This window comes from Trachemys scripta, chromosome 4 (assembly GCF_013100865.1).
Source record: "Trachemys scripta elegans isolate TJP31775 chromosome 4, CAS_Tse_1.0, whole genome shotgun sequence".
Lineage (NCBI taxonomy): Eukaryota > Metazoa > Chordata > Testudines > Emydidae > Trachemys > Trachemys scripta.
The window spans coordinates 136809387-136827592 of NC_048301.1; the positions used below are offsets into that span (position 1 = coordinate 136809387).

Here is an 18206-nt window from a genome sequence, read left to right on the forward strand (position 1 = left end):
CACATACAGAGAACATGAAAAGGTGGGAGTAGCCTCTTAAGAGTTGGAAGGGCAAATTAATTAAGATGAGCAATTATCAGCAGGAGAAAAAAAACTTTTGTAGTGATAATCAAGATGGCCCATTTCAGACCACCTAATCTATTTAGGCACTTTTAAAAACCCCACTTGATGCCTAACTGCATCTGTAGGCATCTCAACACCTTTGAAAATCTGGCCCTAAACCAATTGTTCATGACTATTTCTTAAGCAAATTTTTCAAACTAAACTAAAACTTCCACATTTTTCACTAAAGTCATTAGCCAAAATATTCAAACTTGCGTGGTTAAAGTCATGTATTTAAATATGTAAGTTATCTGGTTATCTTCAATGGGAACTGTGGTTGCTCAGCAATCGTAACAAGTAGGACAATTTTATTTAGGCACTTGAATGAGGACTTGGGTGCTTAATTTTTTAGTCTATATAGTTACCAAGTGTGGCAAAAGTATCTGATTTACATGACTACCAAAAACAGCTGGAATATTTCTTAAAAACATAATTAGGCATGTCAAAAGTGACCAAATAGACAAATTTGATATCAAACAAGGTTGGGCTAACAGGAGTAAGACATTTCAGTCAGTCGAGAGATTTACTTCAAGTTATAGACACCTTAAAAGTGACCTGTAAAGGAGGTTTTGTGGTTTGTTTTCGATGCACAAAGACCTGAAACTTTTCTTTTAAAGCATTTTGGGGTTTGTTTTTTGCCTTAGAAAAATCAAGTCTGGTTTTGCTGAAGAAACTCTTTCCTCTAGAGGTCCCATAACATGTTTACTGTGATTGTTAACACCCAAATAACAGCAACTCTGCACTTCTGAAAACTATGTCCCCCTCCTTCACGAAAATGAAACCCATCGTACACCCTGTCACCCCACCATGTGTTGTTAAAGGCCCTACTCATCTTAACATATATATCTTCTACACCCCCCCAGCTACACCCCCTCCCCCATTCCACATGCATGCACGCACACACACACACACACAAAATGGTGCTTTAACAGGATAGGTAGGGATACTAAATCTTCAACAGAGACTTAATCCAAAAGGATAGTCATTGAGAAGGATTGAGCATTCTCAGTTCCAGCAGGGGAGGAATGCAGCATTCCAAGTTGCTGGACAACATGGTGGATAATACACACATACTCCCCAACTAACAAGGAAAACTCCCATTTCCTCAAACTTGTAGAGGGATCAACACTTGAGAATTAGCCAGCAATACAATAATAATCTGCCATGGTAATACCTCTTTGAAGACACTGCGTGAATATATAATGAATCTGTTTCAAGTAGAATCTACAAAATGCAAAGAAATTTGGCAAACTGCTCTTGCTGAAATCAGATCACTCCTAGCCACTCCTAGAAGTAAATTCAATCTCACCTTGTTTGTCTCTGGCAACTGGTATGCTGTGGCTTGCCATCTATTGTACAATAATCCTGAGCCAATTTTGTCTTGTATAAGTTTTAGATTCCCTGAATATAACATTTGTTGTGCTCTGTGCTGCCAGTTCACAGTTCTCTCTATCATATACCGTAAAGCATCTCCCTCAGGAAGCCTCACACGGATACGCTGCAGGGAAGCCAGTAAAGGGAGGATTTTTTCTAAAGGTGGCTTTTCTGATCTATGGCAGTGAAGACAGAGCCAAACACAAGGTCCCTGAAAAATACTGGGCACTGAAACACAGCTGGTATGAAAGACCGCTCTGCAGAGTTCACACTGTATCATTGGTGCCGCTGGCTCTTTCTGGCAAAGGCAAACTTTCATCTCTGCATCATCTTCATTAGATAGCACCTTCCCTTCATTTGCTGCTCTCAGAGAACGCAGTGCCTCCATCTCCTTTAAACGGGCTTCACCAAGTGCGGCCATCTGCAAGGGAGTTAAAACAAATGCATTTAATTCCAGGATCAGCAAAAACAGAATCCCCTCTAAATGTAGGTTAGTCCCTGGAGTTCTTTGAGTGACCGCTGAACATTCACTCTTGAGATGTGCCAATGATGCAGATTAGACCTTTCAGTAACAGTGCCAGTTGGAATGCTCTCATGATCCCTGATCCTAACATTTGGAGTGTGAGGCTGCAAGAGTGGGCCTGGTGCTCTATCTCCCTCAATTCCTTCTACCACCTTCCTTGGGTCCAGAGTTATAGCTAGGATTCCAAGGAACAAGGGAAGCTGGATCCGGAGCATGAATGAGCAGAGTCCATCTCAAAGAACTCTGGTTACAGGTGAGTAACCTTCACTTCTTCTGCCAGTGGCCTACGCACACTCCCACTCTTGGGAGTTTGGCAAACAGTACTCCCCCTTCCAAATAGTGAGATGAGAAGGCCTAGTTAAACAGAGATTTTAATACTTCTTTACCAAATTGAGGATCTGATCTAGATGTCAGATCTAAGGCACAGTGTGTGGTGATGGTCTGAACTGAGCTTCAAGAGGGATCTCTACAGATCACTAATATGAAAGCAGCCTTCACTCCAGTTGGGTGCACTCTATGCACTTCTGGAAGAGGAGCACTGGCATGTTTATAACACTCATCAGTAGAGTCTAACCTACTTAGAACGGCATTGGGATGTAACTGCCTGAATTTCACTCTCTTCCCCATAAGAGACAGTCTAGGCAATTTCCTGTACTCCTCAGACCTAATCAAACAGCATGGTAATGCTCTTGTAACATCCAATGTGTGTAGATTAGCTTCCCCTAAGTGGGGAGTGAGGCCTGGGGAAAAGTACTGGCAAGGATAGGACTGGAATTCTGTTACCACCTTGGAGAAATTTGGGGTGTGTGAAAGAGGACCTTTGTGAAAGACTAAGGGGGAGGGAGGATCAGCCTTGAGAGCCTGCAGCGGAAGTGATAGCTACAATAAAGGGAGGTTTCATGAACTAAGTACTAAACTGAGGTCCTGTGTTGGTGTGGGTTCTCTAACTAGAGGTAGATGTACTTTAAAACCCTCCAAAAACCTTTTTATTACAAAATACAGAGTTTTGCCTCACTAAGCTGTGATGAGATGAGATGAGATGACTGAGAGATGTACTTTTACTGATAATATGGATAGTCCCAAGGATTTAAAATGAAGTACTCCATTACGGATAGAACAGCAGCTGAACCTGTGTTTATTTTATTGCTGGATGCTCACAAAGAAAACCTTTTCTACTTATGATCATAACCCAGGCGAGTCCAATGCTTCCTGAAGTTTAATAGACTCTTCTGTACCTTCTCCAAACAGGGTGGTGCCAGATCTGTCAAAGTCCTATAACCCATGCTGTCAAGTGGCAAGAGTCGAAGTCTGGATGGTAAAATCTGATTTCTCTTCTAGGTCAACAGGTCTGGAATTGTGGGGAGACTCTTATGAGAGCTGCAGTAGATCCAAGAACCAACATTGTGTCACCCAATCTGGGGCAATCAGAACAGAACAGAAACACAGAAATGTAGGACTAGAAGGGACTTCAGTAGGTTATCTAGTCCAGTCCTCTGCACAGAGGCAGGACTAAGTATTATCTAGACCATACCTGGTTTGTGTATGCCTAACCTTTACATAAAAACCTCTCATGATGGAGATTCTACAACCTCCCTAGGTAATATGTTCCATGCTTATCTACTCATACAGTTTGGAAGTTCTTAATGTCTAATCTAAATCTCCCTTGTGGCAATTTAAGCCCATGACTTCTTGCCTTGTCCTCAGTTGATAAGGAGAACAATTTATCATCCTGCTCTTTATAACAACCTTTTACTCCCCCCACCCGTTCTTCTCCAGGCTAAACAAACCCAATTTTTTCAGTCTTTCCTTGTCATGGTTCTTAGACCTTTAATCATTTTTGTTGCTTTCCTCTGGGTTTTCTCCAAGTTGTCCACATCTTTCCTAAACTGTGGTGCCCAGGACTGGACACAATACTCCAGTTGAGACTATCAGTGCTGAGAAGAGTGGAAAAACGACTTCTTCTGTCTTGCCTTCAGCACTCCTGTTAATATATCCTAAAATGATGTTTGCCTTTTTTGCAACTGTATTACAATGTTGACTCATATTTAGTTTATGATCCACTATAACCCTCCATGTTCTTTTCTACAGTATGCCTTCTTAGGCAATCATTTCCCATTTTGTATTTGTGCAATTGATTATTCCATCTTAAATCATAGAATATCAGGGTTGGAAGGGACCTCAAGAGGTCATCTAGTCCAACCCCCTGCTCAAAGCAGGACCAATTCCCAACTAAATCATCCCAGCCAGGGCTTTAAGTGCAATATTTTGCATTTGTCCTTATTGAATTTCATTCTGTTTATTTCAGACCAATTCTCTAGTTTGTCAAGATCATTTTGAATTCTAATTCTGTCCTTCTAAGTACTTGCAAACCCTCCAAGGTTGGAATCGCAAACTTCATAAGTGTACTCTCTACACCATTATCCAATAATTTATGAAGATACTTAATAGAACCAGATCCTTGCGGGACCCCACTTGACATACCCCTCCAGCTTGACTGTGAGCCACTGATGATTACTCTCAGAGTATGCAAAAAGAACAGGAGTACTTGTGGCACCTTAGAGACTAACAAATTTATTTGAGCATAAGCTTTCACGGGCTACAGCCCACTTCATCGGATGCATGTAGTGGAAAATTCAGTAGGAAGATATATATATATATACACACACACACACATACACATACACACACACACAGAACATGAAACAATGGGTGTTACCATACACACTATAAGGAGAGTTCTCTTAGGCTTGGTCTACACTACCCCCCTAATTCGAACTAAGGTACGCAACTTCAGCTACGTGAATAACGTAGCTGAAGTTCGAAGTACCTTAGTTCGAATTAGTTCGAACTTACCTTGGTCCACACGCGGCAGGCAGGCTCCCCCGTCGACTCCGCGGTACTCCTCTCGGCGAGCTGGAGTACCGCAGTCGACGGCGAGCACTTCCGGGTTCGACTTATCACGTCCAGACTAGACGCGATAAGTCGAACCCAGAAGTTCGATTTCCAGCCGTCGAACTACCGGGTAAGTGTAGCCAAGGCCTTACTTTCTACGATACAATTGCGTTTGCTCCAACCCCTCAGACAGAGACAAACACCTACAAGATCTCTATCAAGCGTTCTTACAACTACAATACCCACCTGCTGAAGTGAAAAAACAGATTGACAGAGCCAGAAGAGTACCCAGAAGTCACCTACTACAGGACAGGCCCAACAAAGAAAGTAACAGAACGCCACTAGTCATCACCTTCAGCCCCCAACTATCCTGAAGAACGATCCCTCACTCCCACAGATCTTAGGAGACAGGCCAGTCCTTACTTACAGATAGCCCCCAAACCTGAAGCAAATACTCACCAGAAACCACATACCATGCAACAAAAACACTAACCCAGGAACCTATCCTTGCAACAAAGCCTGTTGCCAACTCTGTCCACATATCTATTCAGGGGATACCATCATAGGACCTAATCACATCAGCCACACTATCAGAGGCTCGTTCACCTGCACATCTACCAATGTGATATATGCCATCATGTGCCAGCAATGCCCCTCTGCCATGTACATTGGCCAAAGCGGACAGTCTCTACATAAAAGAATAAATGACACAAATCAGATGTCAAGAATTATAACATTCAAAAACCAGTTGGAGAACAATTCAATCTCCCTGGCCACTCAATTATAGACCTAAAAGTCCGCAATATTATAACAAAAAAACTTCAAAAACAGACTCCAACGAGAGACTGCTGAATTGGAATTAATTTGCAAATTGGACACCATTAAATTAGGCTTGAATAAAGACTGGGAGTGGATGGGCCATTACACAAAGTAAAACTATTTCCCCATGCTTATTTCTCCCCCTCCCCAGTTCCTCATATCTCCTTGTCAATTGCTGGAAATGGGCCATTTTCATTACCACTACAAACAGTTCTTTTTCTCTCCTGCTGATAAAAGCTCACCTTAACTGATCACTCTCCTTATAGTGTGTATGGTAACACCCATTGTTTAATGTTGTGTGTGTGTGTATATATCTATATATAGATATAGATAGATATCTTCCTACTGTATTTTCCACTACATGCATCCAATGAAGTGGGCTGTAGCCCACGAAAGCTTATGCTCAAATAAATTTGTTAGTCTCTAAGGTCTTTGGAGGTTGCAGCAGAGGGTGGTCTCCCAGCACTTACAGATCCCAGCATTTCAGTGCTGAACCTGTTAATAGCTCCTTCATTTGCATAGCCTGAAGGCAATTCTCACGGTCTTTTCTGACCCTGGGAGTGAAGGTGCTGCATATGGAAAAACAAGGTCAATGATCTTGCCCCAAGCAGGCCAAAGGTGCATCTGGAAGTAGGAAAATCAAGGCAAAAGATGCAACTCTTGAGCCCTGATATCATTGTCTTTGTTTCTGACATATTGGAACCAAGGATCTGCACCAGGGTGCAAAGAACCTTAGTCAAAAAATAAGAAAATAAAAATAAATAAAGAACTAACAGCTAATGAAGCTAGAAAGGTGAATCTGGGTTGGGAGCCTGGTGAGGTTCCTGGTCAGTCTGCTATGATTGGAAGGAACTAAGGCGGCTGATGCCCCACATCTCTTTTACTGAGGAATAGTGAAGGGAGGAGAAAGGGCATGGGTGCTATACTGGGCATTGCTACTAGAAGGTTCCACTGGCTTAGCTGAACTGTTGGCACATCCCAAGAATGGGAATGTGCAAAAGCCACTCAAAGAATAGCAGCTTCTCCAGCAAAGAGCTCCAGGGTAATCTGACAAACATTCTTCCAAATTTAATGCTCATAAAAATTGGATACCCTTGCAAAATAATCTTTACCCCCTGTGACAAAGTTCCTCCTCTATCTTGGTGGGTCCTGCGCTTATTGGCAGATTTTCTTGCCTCAGAGATTCACCATGTGGGTTGTGGAACAACCCAGAGACCTTCCCCTCTGGAAGAACCCACAGTCCAGGTCAATTGGGAGGTTTGGGGGGAACCTGGGCCCACCCTCTACTCTGGGTTCCAGCCCAGGGCCCTATGGACTGCAGCTGTCTATAGTGCCTCCTGTAACAGTTGCATGACAGCTACAACTCCCTGGGCTACTTCCCCATGGCCTCCTCCAAACACCTTCCTTATTCTCACCACAGGACCTTCCTCCTGGTGTCTGATAACACTTGTGCTCCTCAGTCCTCCAGCAGCACACCCTCTCACTCTCAGCTCCTTGCGCCTCTTGCTCCCAGCTCCTCACACTCACACCACAAACTGAAGTGAGCTCCTTTTTAAAACCCAGGTGCCCTGATTAGCCTGCCCTAATTGATTCTAGAAGCTTCTTCTTAATTGGCTCCAGGTGTCCTAATTAGCCTGCCTGCCTTAACTGGTTCTAGCAGGTTTCTGATTACTCTAGTGCAGCCCCTACTCTGGTCACTCAGGGAACAGAAAACTACTCATCCAGTGACCAGTATATTTGCCCTCTACCAGACTTCTGTACCCCACTGGTCTGGGTCTGTCACACCCCCCATTCCCCAAAACCTTGCCCTGCATATAAAAAGGATTCCACTCTCACTTCTCTGAAGGTGACTTAAAGCTGAAACCAAGGTTCAAAAGCACCCAAGAGCAGATCTGGTATATGGATACTTTTCTCTGAACATACCTCTCTTTAATCTTCTGGTTTTTCTTAAAACAGCATAGTTTGCAGGCACTCAGTGAAGTTTGTGTTCCTGCCTTAACATTTGGTCCCTTTTTTATAGTTCTTTTTGCCTAAACTTGATAAATCTTTAGTTCTACTCATCATTACTGTAGTGGTATGGTGCAATTTTAATAAAAAATAACTTTCCTTTCAACTACAAGCTTCAAATTTCCCACTTTATCATGGAAGCTTACCAATATATTATTTTTAAAAAGTTAAATTTAAAAACAAAAAGTTACATTGTATCCTGAATATCTGACCCAGTAAATCAATTGCAAATTAAGAGCCAGGTTCATCACCACACTCCAGCTGCTTTGTATTGTTCTAGCAATGCAAAGCTACAGTAAGCAGCATAGACTGAACAGAGAGCTTACCTTGGACAGAAAGGATTCTGGAGTTCTAAGTACAGTGAGGTTTTTGCACAGTTACTAATTCTGAGACATGCCTTCTGGAGATAATGCCTCTTAAAAAGGTAGGCCTTGATGGATGGATGGATATATATCACCTTTCTAGCTTCATTAGGGGTGTGTGTGTGTGTGTGTGTGTGTGTGTGTAACAGAATGGGTAAGTTAGATGTCATGGGTCTGAAATGTGCTGCCATGAGGGCTTGGATAACTGGAGATGGGTGCAGTGTTGGGAGGTCAGACAAAACCTGCAACAAGCACTATTTGATCAGTCTGAGGAATCTGGGTATTTGAGGTTGCTCAAAGAACTAGAACACTGCATAAAGAACACTGCTGAGGGTTAACACCTGTCTTGCTATGATGCATTATTGCAAGGCTATCCAAACCACCCTGGAAAAGCTCTAGTATAACTGGGATTCTAGTTTCCTTGTGCCAGAAATGAAACTTGACAAGATAAATGAACAGGTTAGTGACTAGGAGCAGCAAACAGGGGAGTTTTGCAAAGGAGTTTAGAGGGGGAATGGGAGAGTGGGGGGCTAGACACACGTAACATACTCTAAACGTCTTTAAACTTAAGGCCAAAAATACCCCCGATAAAAAACAGAACAACAACAACAAAGAATAGTAAATAGAAAGAATAATAGAAAGAATAGTAAATAGGGCAGGCAACCAGCTTGGCTTAACAGTGAAATCCTTGCTGATCTTAAACACAAAAAGGAAGCTTACAAGAAGTGGAAGATTGGACAAATAACCAGGGAGGAGTATAAAAATATTGCTCAGGCACGCAGGAGTGAAATCAGGGAAGGCCAAATCACACTTGGAGTTGCAGCTAGCAAGGAACGTTAAGAGTACCAAGAAGGGTTTCTACAGGTATGTTAGCAACAAGAAGGTGGTCAGGGAAAGTGTGGGACCCTTACTGAATGAGGGAGGCAACCTAGTGACAGAGGACGTGGAAAAAACTAATGTACTCAATGATTTTTTTGCCTCTGCCTTCATGAACAAGGTCAGCTCCCAGACTACTGCACTGGGCAGCACAGTATGGGGGGAGGTGACCACCCCTCTATGGAGAAAGAAGTGGTTCAGGACTATTTAGAAAAGCTGGACGAGCACAAGTACATGGGGACAGATGCACTGCATGTGAGGGTGCTAAAGGAGTTGGCGGATGTGATTGCAGAGCCATTGGCCATTATCTTTGAAACCTCATGGTGATCGGAGGAGGTCCCGAATGACTGGAAAAAGACTAATGTAGTCCCCATCTTTAAAAAAGGGAAGGAGAAGGATCCGGGGAACTACAGGCCAGTCAACCTCACCTCAGTCCCTGGAAAAATCATGGAGCAGGTCCTCAAAGAATCAATTCTGAAGCATTTGGAGGAGAGGAAAGTGATCAGGAACAGTCAGCATGGATTCACCAAGGGCAAGTCATGCCTGACTAATCCAATTGCCTTCTATAAGGAGATAACTGGCTCTGTGGATGAGGGGAAAGCAGTCGACGTGTTATTCCTTGACTTTAGCAAAGCTTTTGATACGGTCTCCCACAGTATTCTTGCCAGCAAGTTAAAGAAGTATGGGCTGAATGAATGGATTATAAGGTGGATAGAAAGCTGGTTAGATCGTCGGGCTCAACGGGTAGTGATCAATGGCTCCATGTCTAGTTGGCAGCCGGTATCAAGAGGAGGGCACCAAGGGTCGGTTCTGGGGCCGGTTCTATTCCATATCTTCATTAATGATCTGGAGGATGCCGTGGATTGCACCTTCAGCAAGTTTGCAAATGACACTAAACTAGGAGGAGTGGTAGATATGCTGGAAGGTAGGGATAGGATACAGAGGGACGTAGACAAATTAGAGGATTGGGCCAAAAGAAATCTGATGAGGTTCAACAAGGACAACTACGGAGTCCTGCACTTAGGATAGAAGAATTCCATGCACTGCTACAGACTAGGGAACGAGGGGGGCTAGGCAGCAATTCGGCAAAAAAGGACCTAGGGGTTACAGTGGATGAGAAGCTGGATATGAGTCAACAGTGTGCCCTTGTTGCCAGGAAGACTAACAGTATTTTGGGCTGTATAAGTAGGAGCATTGCCAACAGATCGAGGGACGTGATCATTCCCCTCTATTCAGCATTGGTGAGGCTTCATCTGGAGTACTGTGTCCAGTTTTGGGCCCCACACTACAAGAAGGATGTGGACAAATTGGAGAGAGTCCAGCGGAGGGCACCAAAAATGATTAGGGGACTGGAGCACATGACTTACGAGGAGAGGCTGAGGGAACTGGGATTATTTAGTCTGCAGAAGAGAAGAATGAGGGGGGATTTGATAGCTGCTTTTAACTACCTGAAAGGTGGTTTCAAAGAGGAGGGATCTAGACTATTTTTATTTATTTATTTTAATATGGAGATATATCTATCTCATAGAACTGGAAGGGACCTTGAAAGGTCATTGAGTCCAGTCTCCTGCCTTCACTAGCAGGACCAAGTATTGTCCCTGACAGATTCCCCCCACTGTGATCCCTAAATGGCCCCCTCAAGGATTGAACTCACAACCCTGGGTTTAGCAGGCCAATGCTCAAACCACTGAGTTATCTTTCCCCAGCAGATGACAGAACAAAGAGTAATGGTCTCAAGTTGCAGTAGGGGAAGTTTAGGTTGGATATTAGGAAAAACTTTTTCACTAGGAGGGTGGTGAAGCACTGGAATGGGTTACCTAGGGAGGTGGTGGAATCTCCTTCCTTAGAGGTTTTTAAGGTCAGGCTTGACAAAGCTCTGGCTGGGATGATTTAGTTGGGGATTGATCCTGCTTTGAGCAGGGGGTTGGACTAGATGATCTCCTGAGGTCCTTTACAACCCTGATATTCTAGGATTATGTTTTCCAAGGTGCATTACTTTGCATTTATCAACATTGAATTTCATCTGCCATTTTGTTGCATAGTCACCCAGTTTTGAGCGATTCTTTTGTAGCTCTTCGCAGTCTGCCTGGGACTTAACTATCTTGAGTAGTTTTGTATCATCTGCAAATTTTGCCCTCACTGTTTACCCCCTTTTCCAGGTCATTTATGAATATGTTGAATAGGACTGGTTCCAGTACAAACCCCTGGGGGACACCACTATTTATCTCTCTCCATTCTGAAAACTGACCCTAATCCTAATTCCTACCCTTCATTTCCTATCTTTTAACCAGTTACCAATCCATGATAGGACCTTCCCTCTTATCCCATGACAGCTTACTTTGCTTAAGAGCCTTTGGTGAGGGACCTTGCCAAAGGCTTTCTGAAAATCTAAGTACACTATATCCACTGGTTGTATGAGCACAGCTCAGATTAAAACAGATTATTACCAAAATTTGCCAGACCCTGGCAGTAATTCACACCCATGGTGTTCTGTATTGAACATCAAGAAGAGCTCTCTGAACCACCAGACCTATACAACTGCTCACATTGAGACTGAAATTCTCATGGTTCTGGTTAAAATATTCCCATCACAGAAAAGCTTTATGAAGATCAAAAAATTCATAACACCAGTTGCTTCTCAGCAGCATTCATCTATAGCCCAGTATTTCCAGCAGCTGGGATTGATAGTGCCATGCATCCCTGGGGTGAGAGTCCATAGAAGGCATTTCTGGAAGTTCCAGTTCAAGACATGGAACTGCTCGCCAGAAGTGGTGCAGAATCAGGTGTCAGATCCAGACCATATTCTGATGTCCCTTAGCAGATGGATGAGTCCCAAGACCATGCTGAAAGTCAACCCTGTTCTTGTTCCAAACCTTTGGAACACTCACTACAGAAGCAAGCCTCTCAGGCTCTCACAAGGAGTAATGGTCTCAAGTTGCAATGCGGGAGATTTAGGTTGGATATTAGGAAAAACTTTTTCACTAGGAGGGTAGGGGATGGACTAGTTTTTTCTGACTTTAATGCCTTATATATGTACCCACTTAAAATCTCTCTTTGTAGTTAAATAAACTTCTTTTATCCTTTAATTAAAACTAATCCAGTGTTGCCTTTAAACTGAACTATGTAGGTAACACCACTTATGGTAGAAAAAATTGTTAACTGATCTCCTTAGAGGGGCAACGGACCTAAATATATCTGGACTGTCCAGAAGGGGGCTGGAGAGTGCACAACACAAGTTTGGGGGTGGGGTGGGTGAATCTGGAACAGGAAATGCATTGGGGCTATCCTGCAAATAGTAAACAAGGCTGCTAGAAGCCAGAGCATGTTTTTTCTAACAAACTGGTGGCATCAGAGTTGCTGGACCAGGGCTGTGGCTATACACAGATACTCAGGGTGTGACATGATGCTGTTTCCTGTTTGTGGGGGTCCCAGGTTGGGAGCTACAGTAGCAAAGCATTGTGAGGCACCCCAGATTGAAAGGCAGGGGTGAAACAGCTCCTCACTGGTCTGGATTGCACCTCTGAGTGTCATACCAACATCCTAGGGGCCTTAGACACCAGCTGTCTGCTTCGACACCTTGATGGCTTTAGCAAGAGGATCCAAATACAAAGGAATAGGAGCCAGAACCAGCATAGATCCTGATTGAGATCCTTTAGGCATCTTAGTTTTGCTAGATGAAGCAACTGAAGCCAAAACAGCTCTCTTACGTCTTTGGATCAGATGATCTCCTGGTATCCAATGTTTTAGCAGCAAGATTGTCTTTAAGTAAGAGCAGACTGCAGGTGCTCAGCCTGTGCTTATGTGCTCTGGCAAATAGAACACCCAGAAGGACAGTGGCCTTCCCGAAGGCACATAAGGCACCTAATGGAGTCATCCAAAGGCAGGAAGAAAGCTGAGCATGAAGCACATCTCTTAAACCCCAGTTTCTGTCATTACAGGAAACTGAACGTATAAACTATACTAACTACACTTAACACTAAAAACAAACAACTACAACAAATTATCCAAAGGCACTGAACAGGAGAAAACCCGTATCTGACAAACCAGACAGAGCAGTTCATTTGCATCTGGCGCAGCGGTTGGGAGGAAATAAGGGTGCAGCATCCCTTTACATTTGGAGATGCTAGTGCGCTTTAATGGGCACTACTTTGAGATGGTTCTACCATTGGGCTGCACAGGGCAGCACATTACCCATAACTGGGAATCTACAGAGCCACTCAAAGAAGTATTTGTGATCTGAGCATTGCTGTAACCACTACTGTCATTTTCACAATGCTGCAAAGAAGAGACTGAAAGGAAGAGTCTTGTACAGGAATTTGATGCTCTCATATGCAAACATGCATTCTGTCATTGCCATGTTGAGGATTTTATTAATTTCTTATTATTTGTATGGTGAGTACACCTCGAAGCCTCTGGGATCATGCTTAGGCACCCTACAGATAAATAATGAAAAAACAGTTACCTACCTTTCCAGAACTGTTGTTCTTCCACATGTGTTGCACATGCCCATACCACTGTAGCTGTGTCTGCACCTTGTGCACAGTTGCTAGAAAACTTTTTCCCTCAGTGGTTCCTGTTGAGGTGACTCGGGCACACTCTACAGCAGTCTGCCATTGCATGCCAGTAGAATCACAGAATATTAGGGTTGGAAGAGACCTCAGGAGGTCATCTAGTCCAACCCCCTGCTCAAAGCAGGACCAATCCCCAACTAAATTATCCCAGCCAGGACTTTGTCAAGCCAGGCCTTAAAAACCTTTAAGAGGGAGATTCCACCACCTCCCTAGGTAACCCATTCCAGTGCTTCACCACCCTCCTAGTGAAATTGTGTTTCTGAATATCCAACCAAGACCTCCCCTACTTCAACGTGAGACCATTGCTTCTTGTTCTGTCATCTGCCACCACTGAGAACAGCCTAGCTCCATCGTCTTTGGAACCCCCTTCAGGTAGGTGAAGGCCGCTATGAAATTCCCCCTCACTCATCTCTTCTGCAGCCTAAATAACCCCAGTTCCCCCAGCCTCTCCTCATAAATCATGTGCCCCAGCCCCCTAATCATTTTTGTTGCCCTCCTCTGGACTTTCTCCAATTTGTCCACATCCCTTTTGTAGTGAGGGAACCAAACCTGGACACAATAATCCAGGTGTGGCCTCACCAGTGCCGAATAGAGGGGAATAATCACTTCCCCTCAGTCTGGTGGCAATGCTCCTACTAATACAGCCCAATATGCCGTTGGCCTTGTAGGCAACAAGGGCACACTGCTGACTCATACCCAGCTTCTCGTCCACTGCAATCCTCAGGTCCTTTTCTGCAGAACTGCTGCTTAGCCAGTCGGTCCCAAGCCTGTAGCCATGCATGGAATTCTTCCTTCCTAAGTGCAGGACTCTGCAGTTGTCCTTGTTGAACCTCATCAGATTTCTTTTGGCCCAATCCTCCAATCTGTCTAGGTGACTCTGGACCCTATCCCTACCCTCCAGCGAATCTCTCTCTCCCCCAACTGTAGTGTCATCTGTGAACTTGCTGAGGGTGCAATTCATCCCATCTTCCAGATCATTAATAAAGATGTTGAACAAAAGCAGCCCCAGGACTGACCCCTGGGGCACTCTGCTTGATACCGGCTGCCAACTAGACATCGAGCCATTGATCACTACCAGTTGAGCCCAACAATCTAGCCAGCTTTCTAGCCACCTGAAAATCCATTCATTCAGCCCATATTTCTTTAACTTGCTGGCAAGAATACAGTGGGAGACCGTATCAAAAGATTTGCTAGAGTCAAGATATATCACATCCACCACTTTCCCCATATCCACAGAGCCAGTTATCTCATCATAGAAGGCAATCAGGTTGGTCAGGCATGACTTGTCCTTGGTGAATCCATGCTGACTGTCCCTGATCACCTTCCTATCCTCAAAGTGCTTCAAAATGGATTCCTTGAGGACCTGCTCCATGATTTTGCCAGGGACTGAAGTGAGGCTGTAGTTCCCCGTATTCTCTTTCTTCCCTTTTTAAAATATGGGCACTATATTTGCCTTTTTCCAATCGTCCTGGACCTCCCCCAATCACCACATATTTTCAAAGATAATGGCCAATGGCTCTGCAATCACACCAGCCAACTCCCTCAGCACCCTTGGATACATTAGATCTGGACCCATGGACTTGTGCACATCCAGTTTTTCTAAATAGTCTTTAACCTGTTCTTTCACCACTGAGGGCTGCTCACCTCCTCCCCATATTGTGATGCCCAGTGCAGCAGTCTGGGAGCTGACCTTGTCTGTAAAGTCCGAGGCAAAAAAAGCATTGAGTATTTCAGCTTTTTCCACATCACCTGTCACTATGCTGCCTCCCCATTCAGTCAGGGTCCCACACTTTCCCTAACCACCTTCTTGATGCTAGCATACTTTCTTGTTACCTTTCACATCCCTTGCTAGCTGCAATTCCAATTATGACTTGGCCTTCCTGATTACACCCCTGCATGCTCTAGCAATATTTTTATACTCTTCCCTAGTCATCTGACCAAATTTCCACTTCTTGTATGCTTCCTTATTGAGTTTAAGCTCACCGAAGATTTCACTGTTAAGCCAAGCTGGTCGCCTGCCATATTTGCTATTCTTTCTGCACATCGGGATGGTTTGTTCCTGCGACCACAATAAGACTTCTTTAAAACACAGCCAGCTCTCCTGGACTCCTTTCCCGCTCATATTAGCCTTCCAGATGATCCTGCCCATTAGTTCCCTGAGGGAGACTAAGTCTCCTTTTCTGAAGTCCAGAGTCCGTATTTTGCTACTCTCCTTTCTTCCTTTTGTCAGGATCCTGAACTCAACCATCTCATGGTCACTGCTGCCCAGGTTGCCACCCACTTCTACTTTCCCTATCAATTCTTCCCTGTTTGTAAACAGCAGGTCAAGAGGCGCACGGCCCCTAGTTGGTTCTTCCAGCACTTGTACCAGTTAGTCGTCCCCAACTCTCTCCAAAAACTTCCTGGATTGTCTGTGCATTGCTATATTGCACTCCCAGCAGATGTCAGGGGATTGAAGTCCCACATTAGAACCAAGGCTGTGATCTGGAAACCTCAGTTAGTTGTCCGAAGAAAGCCTCCTTCTGATAAGGTGCAATAAGGTGCAGCTACCCCCAATGCCCCTCAGTTCCTTGCGGAATGATCATGTACAACATCCCAAAAAACAACAGTTATGGAAAGGCAGGTAACCATTTTTAGTTCAAGTGATTGTACATATCCATTCCACATTAGGTGGCTCACAAGCAGATTAATGTGGAGGCGGGTTCAGAGTCTACCCGATCAGCATTGTAGAACAGCCTGTCTGAAACTGGATTGATGGAAAATGGCATAATAAGCAGAAAAAGTGTGCACTGATGACCAGTTTGCTGCTTTGCAAACATTTTGAATGGGTATTTGTGCTAGAAAAGCTGCTCAAGCTGCTTCTGCTATAGTCAAATGAGCCAATATTCAAGGGGTGGTGTGATACAGCTAACCGGTAGTACAAACAAATGCAAGAGTCCTCTGAGTGGAAACCGATTTGCCTTTCATCACATCTGCAATCGTGACAAATAACTGCATTGAGGATCTTAAAGGTTCTGGTGCGGTCCAAGTAGAAGGCCAGTGCTCTCCTCACATACAACAATGAAGCTTCTGCTCGCTCATCTCTATGCATGTGAGGCTTTGGGAAAATGTTGGCAAATAAACTGCCTGATTCATGTGGAAATTGGAAATGACCTATGTTAATAATTTTGGCTAAGGGCAGAGGTAAACTTTATCCTTATGGAAAAATATAAGGAGATTCTGGAATCAGGGCTCTCAACTGACCCACTCTCCTTGCTGAGGTTATCACAACCAGAAATGCCACTTTCACAAAGAGGTGGAAAGCAATCTACTGCTCACTGGAGGGTGGAACACTGAAATCACTGCTAAATGTACTTTAATGGAACTGTCAGACCTTGCTGTTTTAGGTGCAACAGATAATTCAAAACATAGTTTTGCATGCAACAGATAATTCAAAACACTGGAGAGACACTTCTCTGTTCAGACCAGATAGAAAAATATTTCTATTTGGCCAGGTAAGTACGCCTAGTTGAAGGCTCTCTGTTGTTCAGAAGCACCTCCTCAGTGTTTTTCAAGAAAGTAATTTCTAGTGGTGTTAGCCAGGAAGCATCCACTCTGTCAAGTGGAGGGCCTGTAGGTTGGGATGGAACAGACAGCCATGTTCCTGAAAGATCATGTCTGAATCTAATGGGATTGGCAAGAGGAGGTCCTGCTAACATGGTTGAGAAGCAGCGTTGTCGAAACCATGCTGGTTCTATTAATATGAGGCAACCATGTTCCTGCTTGGCCTCAAATAGGACTCTGGATAGTAATCGTATCGGAGTAAAGGCATACAACTGGGAGTTCATCCATGATAACAGAAAAGCATCCAAAAAGCCAGTGCTGTGACCCTCTTGGGAGCAAAACTGAAGGCATTTTCTGTTGGCCTTTGTTGCAAACAGGTCCACTTGTGGAGTTCATCACAGCTGGAAGATGGATCTGGCTATGTCTGGATTCACCATTCGTGGTGAGAGGAGAAAGACTTGCTTAAGTGATCTGCCAATGTCTTGTGCTCCCCTGAGAGGTAAGCAGCTTTGAGGTAACTGAGTTGGTTATGCAGAACTCCTAAAGTAGAACTGCTTCCTGGCACAGTAGGAAGGAATACACATCTCCCTGTCTGTTTAAAAAACAGAGTTGCTATATTGGCTGTTAACACTAACAGATATATTTTTTTTTTTTTTGCAGAATACAGGCAGTCCTCGGACTTACAACACAATTTTCAGGAATCAATTGTGTCGAAAGGTCGTAACTCAGAACCGCAATCCACTCCATTGTAGGACTGAGCGTTGTAAAGTTGAAACCAGTTGTTGCAAGTTGAATCACGGTGTCAATGCTGATGCCGCGCACGCGCTCTCTGGAGCCCGATCACGTTGCTGTCTGGGCAAGGGGCTGAACTCCACCTCTGAGCCAGAGAAGTCGTCACCCCCTGCTGTTGAGGCCTGGGTCTGACGGCTTACTGTCGCCACTGGCAACTGGTGCCGGGAGTGGTCTGACTGGTGCTGGGAGTAGGGAGAGTCCTCAAGGTCTCAGCAACGGTGACCAACGGCACGACGAAGACCGGTGCTGAGGAGATTGTCTACGCCTGGGCAAGCCCCAGTGTATAGACAGAGATTGGGAGCGCAATGCCAATGACTCGTAGTGGCAAGCCGGAGACCTGGGCCA

General features: G+C 44.3%; 1 protein-coding gene across 3 annotated transcripts in view; it reads right to left on the reverse strand.

The window, feature by feature from the left end:
- The window catches only part of KDM5B (lysine demethylase 5B), a 135492-nt gene that overhangs the window by 18894 nt on the left and 98392 nt on the right, over positions 1–18206 (reverse strand). For all 3 annotated transcript variants that reach the window (XR_004645415.1, XM_034767759.1, XM_034767758.1), the window contains one exon: positions 1412–1897. Coding sequence is in view for 2 of the 3 variants with exons in the window: in XM_034767759.1 (XP_034623650.1) it covers positions 1412–1897 (486 nt within the window). In the remaining variant the exon portion in view is untranslated. The remainder of the gene's footprint in view (positions 1–1411; positions 1898–18206) is intronic.